The sequence below is a fragment of the Toxorhynchites rutilus genome, chromosome 1 (assembly GCF_029784135.1).
Source record: "Toxorhynchites rutilus septentrionalis strain SRP chromosome 1, ASM2978413v1, whole genome shotgun sequence".
NCBI classification, from domain to species: Eukaryota; Metazoa; Arthropoda; class Insecta; order Diptera; family Culicidae; genus Toxorhynchites; species Toxorhynchites rutilus.
This window is the reverse complement of record NC_073744.1, coordinates 48,633,493-48,648,597: the sequence shown is the minus strand read 5'-3', so window position 1 is coordinate 48,648,597 and position 15,105 is coordinate 48,633,493. Positions and strand designations below refer to the sequence as shown.

The 15,105-nt window shown below is 37.9% G+C and overlaps 1 protein-coding gene across 4 annotated transcripts in view; it reads left to right on the top strand.

Annotated features, from left to right (window-relative positions):
• The window catches only part of LOC129763008 (uncharacterized), a 36,859-nt gene extending 24,731 nt beyond the window's left edge, over positions 1 to 12,128 (top strand). For 3 of the 4 annotated variants that reach the window (XM_055761707.1, XM_055761706.1, XM_055761708.1), the window contains exons 2-5: positions 5,751 to 6,199; positions 6,260 to 6,388; positions 10,981 to 11,233; positions 11,355 to 12,128. In XM_055761707.1, coding sequence (XP_055617682.1) covers positions 5,939 to 6,199; positions 6,260 to 6,388; positions 10,981 to 11,233; positions 11,355 to 11,941 — 1,230 coding nt within the window. In that variant the 5' untranslated portion in view covers positions 5,751 to 5,938 and the 3' untranslated portion in view covers positions 11,942 to 12,128. The remainder of the gene's footprint in view (positions 1 to 5,750; positions 6,200 to 6,259; positions 6,389 to 10,980; positions 11,234 to 11,354) is intronic. The other variant, XM_055761709.1, reaches the window with a different exon arrangement.
• The last annotated feature ends 2,977 nt before the right edge of the window (positions 12,129 to 15,105 follow it).

Sequence of the window (15,105 nt, the reverse complement as noted above, 5' to 3'; positions counted from 1 at the left end):
ACTGGAATAATAATCAAGTTACGGTACACCTAACAGTGAATACAAATCGATTTTTCTTCATGAAAATCACGTGTAATCAAGACGAGTTTCGGTTTGTTGAGAAGCTACCGTAATGTGCTCAAATAGTTTAATTTTTTAAATGTTTTTTAACGATTTTCTTCAAAGAGAAATTATTATCATGGTTTGTCCACCTCTAATTAAGTTTTTAGGTTTTAGAAATCACTATTCTTGAATGAAAAAAATCGAATTTTCATTTAGATGTTGCATTTTTCATTGCTGGAGTTCACTGTTATCATATTGATCTATTCATAATTTAGGCTTTCTTCAGAATATTGCCTTTTCTTGGAATTTTAAAGATGAATACGCATCACAGAGAAACTTTATTTTTGATATGCGCGAAGGACAACATAAACAAACTGCAGCACGCCAAGCGGTAGCTATATTAATCATGTGGACAAACCAACATCAGCGCATCGGTCAATCCATGATCGGAATTGAGACCATCGAGATGTATTAATTACATGATTTAGTTAAAAAAAATCTGATACAAATGGTGTGCAAACATGTTGCGAACAATATCTGTAAGTGTTATAATCCGGAAAATGTCTAAATACGTGCCAAATAATCATCTGGTGATTGATTAAAAGTTAGCTCAAATGAATCATAAACCAGTAAAACGTGTGAATCCGTAAAAATATCCTATAGAACTACTGTAAATAATAAGAAAGACAATTTTATTTTTATGTTTGGAAACATGTAAATACCTGATTTGACACAGGTGCACTAAACTAGAGCATTCAAAGAAGTGGACAAACCAAGATCATATTTTCGGCTGGACAAACCAAAATCATTTACCCTACAACTAAAAAATGTATAGAAACAGTTTCGTAGCGCAAGAAATACCAAATACTACATTATATAAAGGACCTGATTCTCGAATACACTTCACGGTGGAAACGGAATAAACGGCACGCCATTGAACTACGTTTTACGAGTTAGTGAAGTGTCGAAGATAATATGAGTTTTCAGGCAAAATGAGCACTTTTCAAATAAAAAATCATTAATGAAAATTAACTTCTTCGTATCAAACTGGTATTCAATGTGAGTGGAAAACTTTGTTTTCTTCGTGTGATATAATAATCTCATACAAAAATTTAATCTGAAGATAATTTGATTCTATAATGATAAATTTAGTGGGAAACTAATCTCGCATCCAGATGTCGACACCGTACCGTTGTCATCGCGAATGCGTTTCATACCGTTTCCACCGTGAAGTGTATTCGTAGTGTATTCGAGAATCAGGCCCAAAGAATCTTGTTGTGTTTTGTCTCGATATTCCAAGTCATTTTTTTTTCAAATGTCTAAACGAAAATATCATTTCACCGACGAATTGCGCCAGAAGTACCCCTTTTTCACAAAAGAAATTAAGGCTTATGAGGCCAAAATTGCATATGTGATTCATACGTGTCGGTGGCCCATAGCGGCATTTAGATTTATCCATTTTATTGAAACAGAAGTTTGAAATCAACAATGAAACAATACAGGTAGATTTGTTTAGGAAAAGTATATACAAACACCGAATCATTGCCAGAATATTCGATTGGCATCCACTTCCAAATCCATTGCAGATTTCATACCCATGGCTTGTACTTTGGTACTATTGCACTTTGTCCCGCCCAAAATTATTTTTTGTTATCAATACCTTTAAACATTCACGTTAGAAAGGGGAAGCGTTTCGTGCCCCCTAAAACCTTTACTTTCCAAATTTGGCTCCATTTACTTGATTAGTTGTCGAGTTATGCAAAAATTTGTGTTCCGTTTGTATGGCAGTCTGGCGTCACCGGTCGGATTGGAATCATCTTCCCCCATATGATGGACTTTTGGAAGGAGAAGAGGGAAATGAGAAGTATCCAGAGTAATAAAAAACATAAAAAATAGTATATTGTATGCTACAATACTGTGAAATTCTTATCTAGTACAACTTATTGATTGTGTGACGTGTCAAAGCTTTGTGGAGACTGTTTTGACGTAGGACTACGTCTTTCATTTCTATACCGGGGTGTAAAATCAAAGTTTCGAAAACGAAAGCGTTACGCCGGAGACCGAGATTTTGAGCGTTAATAGCTCCTAAACAACTGAACGAAATGGTATGATAAACACTTCATTCGAAAGATAAAATGTCTACGCGTTCTATACTTGTTACTTTCTGATCCAAAAACTTGTTTCAATAGTCTTAAAATTGCTTTCAAAACAGGCTATTGAAATCACCAATCGGTATAAAAGCGAGCGCCGCTCGGAAATCCACTCAGTTCAAATTGAACAGCGATTGGAGCATGTTGTCGCTGTTGTGGTGAAGCTCTTCGTTTATCATGAAAGCGCGGATGAACGGTGTCGCCAAGAGACTGTTTGTGCACCTTAGGCCAGAAGGGAATCCATCAGGAGGAGAGTGATGCCACAAACGGTTCCCCGGGAAGATCTCGAAGCAGCCGCTACACACACACATACACGCGCGGAATTCTTTCCATTCGGATGCAATTCAGCATCGAGAAAGATCCAGGAAATAATCTGCCAGTTCCTCTGGGAATTTAAAAATACATTCATGTGAAAGAGTTTATTTTAATGTTTTCTATCCATGTAACACTGTGACCAAATACATTTGGTTTTGTGATTTTTCAATCAATCGCAATTAACAGGATAGCTTCTGAAGATTATTCTTCCCCATCAGTAGGATATTTCCGTATCCAATATTGTATGCGCCCACAATCGATTATTGCTCAGTCGTCGAAAGTTCCAAGCTCAGAGAGTTCATTCCCCTCTAGTTTGCCTTCCAAATTGCCATCGTAAACCACGCCTTCTCTCGATTCAATCACGCACAAAAAGCATACTTAAGCGATATTCTGGTGGTGAGACGCATTAATTTTTCGTGAGGACATCGACAAGACAACATCGTTGCTGAGGGTGCTGGTCGACGAAGGATCGAGATCTGCTCTGAAAATCAAACAGTTTGTTTGAAACTGTGAGGGAGCACAGAGAAGCCGATCCTTCAGGAGAAGAGAAGGTGACCATCGAAGTAACCGCTACACACACACATACACGCACGGAATTCTTTCCGTTTGGATGCCATTCAGTATCGAGAAAGATCCGGAAAATAATCTGCCAGTTCCTCTGGGAATTTAAAAATACATTCATGTGAAAGAGTTTATTTTAATGTTTTCTATCCATGTAACACTGTGACCAAATACATTTGGTTTTGTGATTTTTCAATCAATCGCAATTAACAGGATAGCTTCTGAAAATTATTCTTCCCCATCAGTAGGATATTTCCGTATCCAATATTGGATGCATAAAACCTTGTGCCTCCAACGTAACGCTCTCGTTTTCGAAGTCCCCCAAATATTCATTCATTCAGAATGAATTCAGATTCAACTTCAAACAAATGATCTCTAAATCAACGATAGTCCTACGTCACCCTTGCGGTTATACCATAGATATAACCCACTTCCTGTTTTTTCGCACAGAGCTTGTTGTCACATCACAAAATGCATACCGATTTTTGCAAGGCACTTGCGAGTTTTTTGAAAAACTGAATATACAGGAATCCACGTTTATCTTTTGTTGACAAACCATAGAAAAAAGTTTATTTGAATGTTTTAAAACGTATGTTTCAAATTTGTATAAGTTTCAACAAAATAGAAGAGGGTCGCGTCAAAATTTGCTGTTTTCCGGCTAATTTGGCGTGGAATTACTCTATGTGTACCTACTATTTCAAGAAACAATGTGTAAATCCATCCCATTTAGTATAATATGCGTAGACGCCCACTTTACCGCCACGCTAAAAAAAATCGATTTAACAAGGTGATGAAAATATGCTAACATATTTTTTTATATTATGTATTAGATAATTAATTAGAAAATAATTATATATTAGAAAATTTAATAATATATATAATATTTTATAATATAATATTTATTTTTTATAGTAAAACCGTTTGCAATCTTGAACAACAATAAGTTTAGCTGCAATATTCTTTCACCACACACCACTAAATTCCCCAGTGGTGTATGGACGCAGTAAATGGGCATTTTATTCAGGGTGACTACTTTACCTCTACATCCCCTACTGTAAGCGTCGTGGAAACATTTAAATCAGCAGGGCTAGGACTAGTTCTTGAATTACCACTAATGCTAGACGATGTACATAATTGAGAGCATCAAAATTTGGCTTGACAACTAGTTTTCATGAAAAGATCTGGGCTACTTTAGGTAAAAGAATCGTACAATACCTGGTAGATGAGCGAATGCTGTCGATGGAGCATACTTCGAATTAATCATTCTTCCATTTCATAGAAAAGCAAATGTGTTCTATTTTTTCAGAAGCAGTGTCGCACAGTGGTAGACATTCGTTTAGCCGCACCCTATTTCTCCTCAATATTTTAAAAAATAAGTCAGTTCTTTGTACAGTTTTGTTCATAAAAGACGATTATTGTTTATTTTCATCGAATTCATTCTTTAAAAAAAGTATAAATTCACTTTAAATTTACTTATTACTTAGAAAACATAATTCAAACATGTGGAATCAGGGTGGACATTCGTTTAGCCGCATCCTAAAATTTCAATAAAAGGAAATTTGTGCGGCAAATTTCGAGTCCAATCGGTAGCTAATATGTCCACCTCCATTTCGGATCACTTTGAAAACTCGATTTGGCATCGAGTCAGACAGCTTTTAAAGTGTTGCCATATTGATTATAGCCCAACACTCCTGAATTACTGCCTTGAGACTGGAAAAGTTGTCAAATTGTCATCCGTTTGCATAGACCATCTTGGCCAAGATTCTCCATAGGTTCTCTATGGGATTTCAATCGACTGCAAACAGGTCATTCAAGAAGTGGAATGTCCTTCTCGGCAAAGCATGCCTTCGATTGCATGGAAACGTGGAACGTATGCATAATTCTGCTGAAAAAACGACATCCTCGGTAGCGTTATTCTCAATATGGCCAATCAATCCTCCAGTAATTGAAGATACTTTTCGGAGTCAGTTTCAGCTTCCCTTGAAGTTTCTTCCACATGATGTTTGGTGACTCATTCAAGATGCGAGCAATATGCCTCTTCGTTACTGGAACAACCGATTCTGCCTTAATGTATGAGCAGGGCATCGTTTCCTGGTTGCTTCGTGACTTATTCGACCTTCATTCCCATTTGTTGATCGATTATCGTTATATTTTATTCCCATTTGTTGGCCGTTATGTCCCATATTTCATTTAAAGAAATTCCGTACCACTTTCTCAGATCGACCAATTTTTGTTACGAAACTCGATTTTTATGCCCTGCGGCTAAACGTATGTCTCGGGAAAAAACGACGTTTGAATGTTTATATCCACCGATGCCGCCTTGTGTGTGTGTGATTGTGACGCACGTCAATAAAATTGACTTAAATTACTACCACTACAGCAAATAAGTATTCCGATAAAAAGAACATTCCTAGTTGTTTTGTAAGTGTTTCAAGTTTTTTTTTCAAGTGTGGCTAAACGAATGTCTATCACTGTATTCACACATCCAATAAAATTGTAATCGTTGTTACCTTCCGCTTTTATTCGTGTCCTAAACGCTCAAGATTAATAATAAATGCAACTTTCCGTGAAAACATATTATAACACAGAAGAATTGACATTTAACTTCCGTCTGGTTATCTACATTCACTTGATAACAGAATTGCTTCTCTCAATTACATACTTTTTTTTTCTCAATTCCAGAGCAAGCGACATTGAACTCCATATGAGTTAGAGTGAAAATATGACCTATATTTAGTGTTCTAATGAAGGCCTTTGATCTATGGTAGTTCAAATTGGAGAACATGTTTGATGCGAGGGCAGAAATGATTTATTAATCTGTACATGCTAACGTTGGTGAGCATTATCGTTGGTAGTGCTGTTGATTAGCGATGATGGCAGAAATGAAAGAGGCCTGTCTGGAAAACGTCCATCCAGATGCATCGGAGATAACGGATACCAAAGATGCCAGTGACGAGGCAGATACTAACGAGCGATTTCTAAGGAACGTGTTCATTCCGGCCGGCGCTAGTGGCAGTTTAGGATTACATCTCAGTCGCACACCGTGGGATCCATACCCCTGGGTTAGTGGTGTTTTGCCCAGTTCCTGCGCGGAACAGGCAGGTATACGCGTCGGGGATTGCGTTTTGGAGGTGAGAATCGTGTGAACATTTTCGGGAGTCCGATGACCGATCTTTGTGGTTTAACTATAGGCTAATGGAGAAGACCTCTTGGGTCTGAAAATCGTTGATATTGCGAAACGCGTTCGCAATGGAAGACATGCCCGAAGCTCTAAGCCAGGTGTCAACTTGCTGCTTTGGAATTCTGGATTCGAAAAGAATGTGAGTATTAACTTTGCGCCTTAATGTATTAGAATAAAAGGGTGTCATTTAGAATTGTTTACAACGTTTCTCGTTCTATCTTAGTCATTACAGTTGTTAGTAACCGTTGAATGTTTAAATTTAATCTACCGATGTCGCGGGAAAACAAGCAGTTGTATTTCGTATTTATATATTTATCTATTTTGGGTTAATGTCATGACAACATTGTCTGATAAAAAAATGTTCATCCAATCAACTAGGTTCGTGGTTACCTCGACCCTCGACAATCGGAGCATTCGATGATAACCCTGTTGCTTTTGCGAAAAAAATGCGTTTCCAGTCGGTCCGGCGGCAGAAAAGAAATGGGATTAGGAGAGAAGAGCATACTGCTTAGCGAGCTAGCGAGACCATTCTCAAATCACTTCGCAATCACAACTAAATGGATTTCTTCCTCTTTTTTTTCTTGTTGTTGAATTATAGAGACTTTAAACGTTTGCAGCTCATGCCCTGAGAAGGGCCCTTGGGGACAATCCAATTCAAATTTTTTCTCCACCTGCTTTGACAGAGACATTTCGATGTCGCTCGACGCTCCTCAGCAAACCGTGTCCATTCCAGCAAACCTCAAAGAACATCTGTTCTTGAAATGGATTTCATTATTTTTTTTTATTATTTTGTTTTAAAATCAATTTTTAAGCTTTCGGGTCAATAGTTAATAAGCATATAACTCATAGACATTTTATCTTTTGAATAAAGTAATTAGTTTTCCACTTCGTTTAGCTGGAAAAGAATTATTAACGTTCAAAGAGAAATCGATTACTCCTCGAAAATATCCAGAACAAATAATACCCCCTCACCACCAATTAGAATCATCGATCGATTGTGGCATTCGTCAACAAATGATAATTGTGCTCTACACCATATTGAATATTTCATCTTCTACGCTATAAAATCCCGTGACCGAAATAAATCGCAGCAGAAAAAAACTAACAGAAACAACCGCTTAGAAAAAAAGTTTAGTGGGCTAGAAATATTGTGGCTATTAAAATTTCAGAAAAAAAAGTAGTTCTACTAGTTCTATTAGTTCTAACTCCCTGAAATTGGGGTTGCAAATATTAGTCTGTTTGATAAACCCCATAAGTCCATGTTTCCAATGCTGCGATAGATATACAATTTCGTTCATTGTTCACATCTGATGTCGCAAAAGCATGCGCGTAATTTACCTTGTAATACACCACATTTTGTTGTCTCCCGTAAAAGTATCTCACTATACCATCGTCGGAAAAACTACCAGAAACTACGCGAGAAAACAACTATTTCGTTGGAAAGTAGTGGCCGAAAAACCCCAGATGATCAAAAAGTCCACTTCAAGTTTTCGCAGTTCATCCTTCTCACTCGAAAAACTTCAAGAGCATGGCGGTGGAAAAGAATCACATATCTGTGGAGAACAGAACCTCTATCTTTCTGCCACAACGTATTTTTGTATTCCTTATGTAATAAGAGTAAAACAAATAATACTTATACACCCCCCCCCCTTCTCCACTCTCCTTCAATGCAGGACATAACTTCTACACAGCTCTACACACTTGGTATGAACATTATGAACATTTAAAGTACATAACATTGAATTGAATCACAACAAAACCGCTAAATACACCACTGATTTCTCATTTGTTTGAAAAACCCCCTAAGTCCACCAGCTTTTAAGCCTTATATTTTAAGCTTGAACTTTTATATTGATGAAAAAGTGGTTTTGGGTGTGATAACCGAACCTGATACCAACAAATAAGAGTACCAGGTCAAAATTTTGAGAAAAACAGTTTTTAGTTTTTTTGCTTGCAAGTGTGTCAAATGGACTTATGAGGTTTCACAAACGATTCAATTATGATCAAGGTTTATCCATCTTTGATCATAGTTTGTCCGAAAAATGATCATGGTTTGTGCGATTTTAAAAATCACAACTTTTGAATAAAAAAATTATAATTTTCAAGTAGATGTTGCATTTCTCATTGCTTGAGTTTACTGTCATCATATTGATCCATTCATAATTTAGGCTTTCTTCAGAATATTACCTTTTACTTGAGCATTTTAAAGGTGAACAACACTGAACACGGAGAAACTTTATTTCTGCTTCGCACGAAGGAAAACAAAACAAAACAAACAAACTACAGCGCGCCAAGCGGTTGCCTTAGTAATCATGTGGACAAACCAACATCAGTGAATCGGACAAACCATGATCAGAATTAAGGTCATTGACATGCATTATTTACATGATTTAGATATATAAATCTGAACGAAATGGCGTGCAAGCATGATGTTTGAAACATTTGTAAGTATTATAATCCAGAAAATGTCTGAATACGTATCAAATAATTATCTGGTTATTAATTAAAAATTGGATCAAATGGCAATGAAATTAAAAATTGGACGCATTGGCACTAATAGAAGGTGGTTTTTTATAAACCTTTAAAATATGTGAATCCGTAAAAATCTATATATATATATATATATATATATATATATATATATATATATATATATATATATATATATATATATCTTCTTCTTCTTCTTATATGGCACTTACGTTCCTAGAGGAACTCCGCCGTCTCAACGTAGTATTACTTGCGTCATTTTCATTAGTACTTAGTTGAGATTTCTATGCCAAATAACACGCCTTGAATGCATTCTGAGTGGCAAGCTCTAGAATACGCGTGACCACAGTGCAAGTCAGAGGAAATTTCTTTGAAGAAAAATTTATATATATATATATACATCTCGCTCGGTCACATACAAATGATACACAAATTTCTGCATTACTCGAAAATTAATCAAGTAAATGAAACCAAATTTGGCATCTGAAGATTTCAGAATGCAATAAATGTTTCTATAATGGTTATATTCTCCACCCCCCTCTCTAAGGGGGGCCTGCCATACAAATGAATTACAAGTTTCTCCATAACTCGAAAACTAATCAAGCACAATTTGGGATGTGAGGGTTTTTGGGTATGAGAAATGTTTCTACAATGGTACGACAACCCTCTCTCCTCTGAAAGGGGTGGAGGGGGGTTGGTCTTCCCATAAAAATATTATACATGTTTCAACCAAAAATATTCCAACCAAACAAAATTTTCGGAAAACTCTGAAGGAAAACAGGAAAATTCGGAAAATTAAATTCTCATATGTTCTACAATTACATGGTGACAAGGGCTGTTACTCCATTTGATGTTTGCGCCAGCGAAATTGATTTTTGTTCGAAGCTGGAAATGGATTTTAATGTGATGAAACGCACTCCTATATCTTCTTCTATCTATACAAAAAAAAAGATCGCCGGATGTGTTGATAAGAGCAGAACTCGAGGAAGGAATTTAACGATTTAGGGCTGTCTTTATTCTATCATATTTTCTGTATCAAACATTTATTCCATGTAACGGAGAAACATGTCATTTGTAAGTGGTTGAAAAATCTTGAACGAAAATTGTGTCTGAAAATAATCTGATATTATAATGATGAGTTTTGTTAAAAATACTAGGAATTTTATAGTAAAAGGTAAATTCAACGGGGTCGATTAGATCAGTGATTTTCAACCGGTGGGGAATTCCCCCCTAGTGGAATGAAGCAAAAAAGGTTGAAAACCACTGGATTAGAAGATCAATCAATGAACAGTTCTACGATTGGACCCATGAACATGCTCATAGTAAGAAAACGTGGATGTTTGAAGGTATTGATAACAAAACACAAATTTTGGGCGGGACGAAGTTTGCCGGGTCAGCTAGTATCCTATAAAACAACTGTAAAGCATGAAAAAGACAATTTTATTTATTTTTGATTACCTGATTTGACAGAGGTGCGCTGAACTAGACCATTCAAAAAATGGACAAACCAAGATAATATTTTCGACTGGACAAACCAACATCGGTTTTCTGAATCTACACTGCATACTTATTCATTTAAATTTTCGAGCTGCCACCACGGTGTTTGATGTTGATGTTGATCTCAAAATAGCGTTCATCGTATCGTTGCTGAGCCGATTTCGAAGCTTATTTTTGTTCTGATAATATTCAAAAAAAAAAAACGGAGTGAGGCATAGTGCGAACGTTACAAACATGGCATCGTAGCGCCGAAAATACGAGCAAAACGTCAATTCTTTTTAGGCATACAACTCTTGTCCACCAATCCTGCACATGCTCGTCTTCTGAAACTGTGATTTATTTACGGAGTAATTTTACCTTAGGATAGGGAATTCATTCTCCAGATCTTGTATGTTTCCATCGTAGAACCGTGGAAACGCCTCAAACACATTTTTTTCTGAATTACCTCGAATTCTTTTGTCCTTTTTGGGCTATTGGATATATAGGTATAAATGTCCCTCAAAAAATGCTCAAGATAGTCATGGATTTTCTTACATGCATAACTAGCACACAAAACCAATGAATGACCTTAATGTTGCTTTGTTTAAATGTAAGCAAAAAATCTGTACCAATCTGTACTTTTTGACGAAAATCTGTACTCTGTACCGTACAGAATTCTGTACGTGTGGCAACACTGATTATAACAAACACATTACAACATTAATGTATCTGAAATTTTATTCTTTGCTCGATATTCCTACATAGAACCTCAACCCACAGTCACTGTCGCGCTTCGCCAGCTGCTTACAGGGAATCGCGGGTTTGCTGGAGTGCCCTGTTTGCTTGGAAGTTATCCATCCTCCCTCGTGGCAATGCTGTCATGGACATCTGATATGTTCCGGATGTCGGGCCAAAAGTTCAAAATGTCCCATCTGCCGTGTTATGCTGGGACGAGGTCGATGCATTGTAGCGGATAAGCTGTTCGCATTCCTGGTGCAAACTCTCGGACATCACGAAGGTAAGGCTCTGCTCTACTATCGGTCAAACCACATATATCCGATGCGAGGGAAGAAATGTTTGAATCAATCAGATCTGAAGCAAAGTTAGGCTAATGGCATATCGTTCTCAACCTTCCACAGGTGAAACGCGTCCCGTCGCTCAGAAATCATCTAATTTACAATCAGTTAACGCTCGTTTGCCGCTATTCGCACGTGACCGCGCTCCGTGCAAACAATCCCCGAAATTAAAAGCAAATCCCCCGGGTGCACTCGCAATGACAACGCAGCAAATCGCTAAGGTGACATCAACGTCAGCGGCCTCATCAGTTCCGTTCCAATATTGCTGCCCTTCTGGTCAACCGTGCGGTAAAATGAAAAATCAACATGACATATTAATTCATTTGCAGAAATCACATCAAACGAGTGTCGTTCAGTACTACGCGACCGCCGGCGATACGCTTAGCATCAAATTCAACGAGTCCTGCGTCACATGTGTTGTCCTGATACCGAGCGTGCGGGATGAAAACAACAACAATTGCGACACCGATGACCGGGGGCCTCTTTCTAACGATAATTGCACAAAAAGCACCATTAAAACGGTCACCGGAGTTTCGAATGCGGCGGAGTTAGAGGTGAAGACGTATTCTTCATTGCTAAATTTCGATGCATGGAGGCCAGCAGTCAGGCGCTGTATTGGCTGTGGTATCTGGGCGGAGAGGACAGACTAAGTAGATTCACTGTGAAAATATCGGCTGAACAAGGGGGACCAGTCAGGTGGTGCGGAAGGCCAGTATCATTACAGCAGAACTGCAAGGAGGTTCTCAAAACGAAGCACTTTGTGCGAATGGATTACGGAGCGAAAGAGCTGAAGGTGACAGTTGATGTGAAGCGTTAGTAATATAGAGCAAAATTTGTTGGTGAAAACTGTTTCATTTCGATGACATTCCCCTCAAAGGCACATGCACACCAAACTCCTTTTCCATTGCAAACCCACAAGATTTTAAAACATTGCGAACGCACTGCACATTTCAGATTCAACACGGTTTCTATTGTAAGAATGATGTTATTATCGATTTTCATATTGTTACAAATAACGTGTAGATAAAACGATTGCTCAACGCAAATCCCAATGCATCCGCTTTTTAAACTCAGCTACCGGTTTTTTGAATTTCTTTTTCCCTCTACCCACTGCGATAGAGGAGAGCGTTACGAGAAACTTGCACACAAGCACACTTTCGAGTGGCATGCAAGTGACGGTTTTCCGCTGCACACCAGCTGAAGCGTTACTCGGAATTATGCTGACTGTCAAAATCATATGGTGAACTCGCCGCCAGTTCGTTTCCTACTCGTATTCACAACATAAATTGCGATGTTTTTTCTTTGCGTGATAGCTTAGTTTCGATTCCTCAAATGTTGCCATAATTAGTTAACTAAGTGTGTAATCTGTGTACCGGTGCGCTCGTGTAAATATAAATAACAAACCATTCATCGTTCTGATGTTTACCTTTGCTCGGTGTTTCCATGGTTACGTCAAGGTCAGCTTGAGAATATTTGTTTAGTCTTGTGATTGTGTTTAAAGTAAACCTTTCTATGTGTCTAGTTTTAATAACCTGTGCTTCGGATAACGAGTAAGACAACAGCTACAATGTGTGCTTCGATGTGTTAATTGGTGAGTGCGGTTGGAAGCATTTATGACATAATGGCAGTTTGTGCTAATTAAAGTTTCTGGATACTAAATTGCATGTATAGGAGAAGTGTAAAATATGCCCCCTAAGACAAAATGCATATATCATGAAGGGGGTGTTCACATACATTTTTTCTTACTATTTCAAATATGACTTGTTTTAAGCGAAAATGAAATATTTCAACGTTAGTTAAATGTGTAAGTTAATTGGCTATTATGAAGTGAAGTACAGTGAAGCACAAATCGTAATTTTGGCAGATTCACCAAGAATTGTCTAAAATAATGTTGCAACCAAATTAAAAAAGATAGGATTTGGGTGTCAAAGAACCAATTATAGAATGGTTAGAGAGCTTTAATTTGGTTGATAGAAACATTAATGTTTTTTTATGAATTTTATGGATAAAATTCAGAATAACACCTAGAAAACCATAAAATTTTAAGTTTTTCACTTCTAAAATGCTACTTAAATCCACTTACTTGGAAGTTTCACAAATGTATTCTGTATTAAATTTTCTCATCTTTGAGATGGAAACAACAAAATTGTCCTACATTGCATAATTTCTGAATTAGAGCGAATATACGAGGGCGGTCTGATAAGTACTTAGCCTCATCGCCCGATGGTGTCAATATCGCAAGTGAGATTACTTATCGTGTAGTACATTCTCGTAACCGGCTACTGTCAAAATTTCAGCCGAATCGGACTCGTAGTTTTGTTTTGACCGTGTGTGGAAGCAGGCGTGTCCGCAGATTTTAGAAAACTGGAAAAATGGAAATTCCGCCGTCGTCACGGCCAAATTGCACTACGAATTGCTGCCTCATCCACCGTATTCTCAAGATTTGGCCCGTGCGACTTTTGACGTGGAACTACGTCTTTCATTAAGGGTGCCAGAAAACAGTTTTCATGAAATAAAGTTACGTTTTCATGAAATAAAGTTAAAGTTAATAACTATTTTTGCCGCGAATGGATTTTGGCGATTTACATACCAATCGAATCGGAATTCCCTAAGACTTGTTTGATATGTTACACATTACAATCCTCTGGTGTGTAAATGGTTAAAATTCATGAAAACTATAAGCGTTGCCATTTTCCCATACATTTGTTCTGCTGATTTGTGAGCTTTTCTACCCGTGCTACCAATAACGAGCAACTTAGCGTCGAGCAACGAAGGGGAAATCGTAAGATTTAAAGTCTCCGTGAACGAAGGAAAAGAAAAAGAACGAAGGGGAATATTTGCCTAGAGTATAAACAGTGGATCTCGCTGAGGCAAACTTTCAGTCTAGTTCTGTTTTCAAAGCAATGATCATCGCTTGTTTTTCCTTGTTTTGCGTCATCACGTGTCTACGTTTCGGATTGAGTTGTGGACGCGATCAAATTACTCACTCGCTGATGTCTCTGGGATTGCTATCATTGCATCAAACTGACGCTATTGTATTCAGGTCCTGAGCCACACAATTGTGCGGGCAATCATCAAGCTACAGGGTGGGCCATTTAAAGTGGAAGCATCTGGCAACCCCATAACTTTTGACAGAGATGTCAGATTAACAAATGTCATACCGCGTTGGAAGCGTAATTTCAGTACAATTTTAACCATGGAACAATACACACCTAAACAACGCGCTGAAATTGTTCAGCTGTACATTCAAAATAACTTCTCAATTGTGTTAACTAAACGTGCGTGGAAAAATAAAAATAAAGTTAAAACATCGCCTGGAGACAACACTATACGTCGATTATATGCCAAATTTATATCGTCTGGTAGTGTTGGTAATGCCAGTCATCTGTCCAGACAACGACCAAGACGTTTCGACGAGAATATTGATGCCGTTCGAGCAAGTGTTGCAGAGACTCCATCGACATCAGGTCGCCATCGTTCGAAAGAGTTAGGCATCGCTCGAACCATCATTTGTTCGTGAAAATGAATTGTACAATTACTGGTTCCAACAGGACGGCGCTACATGCCATACAGCGGCTGCCACGACCAAACTATTGCGCGAAATGTTCCCCGGAAGATTAATATCGAAAAACGGCGATTATGACTGGCCACCGAGATCACCTGATTTGACGCCTCCTGACTTTTTTTTATGGGGATATTTAAAATCCAAGGTATACACTGGTAAACCAAGGACCCTGGCTGCGCTGAAAGACAATATCCGACAAGAAATTGCTGCCATATCGGCCGAAACATTGGGCAAAGTGATGGAAAATGC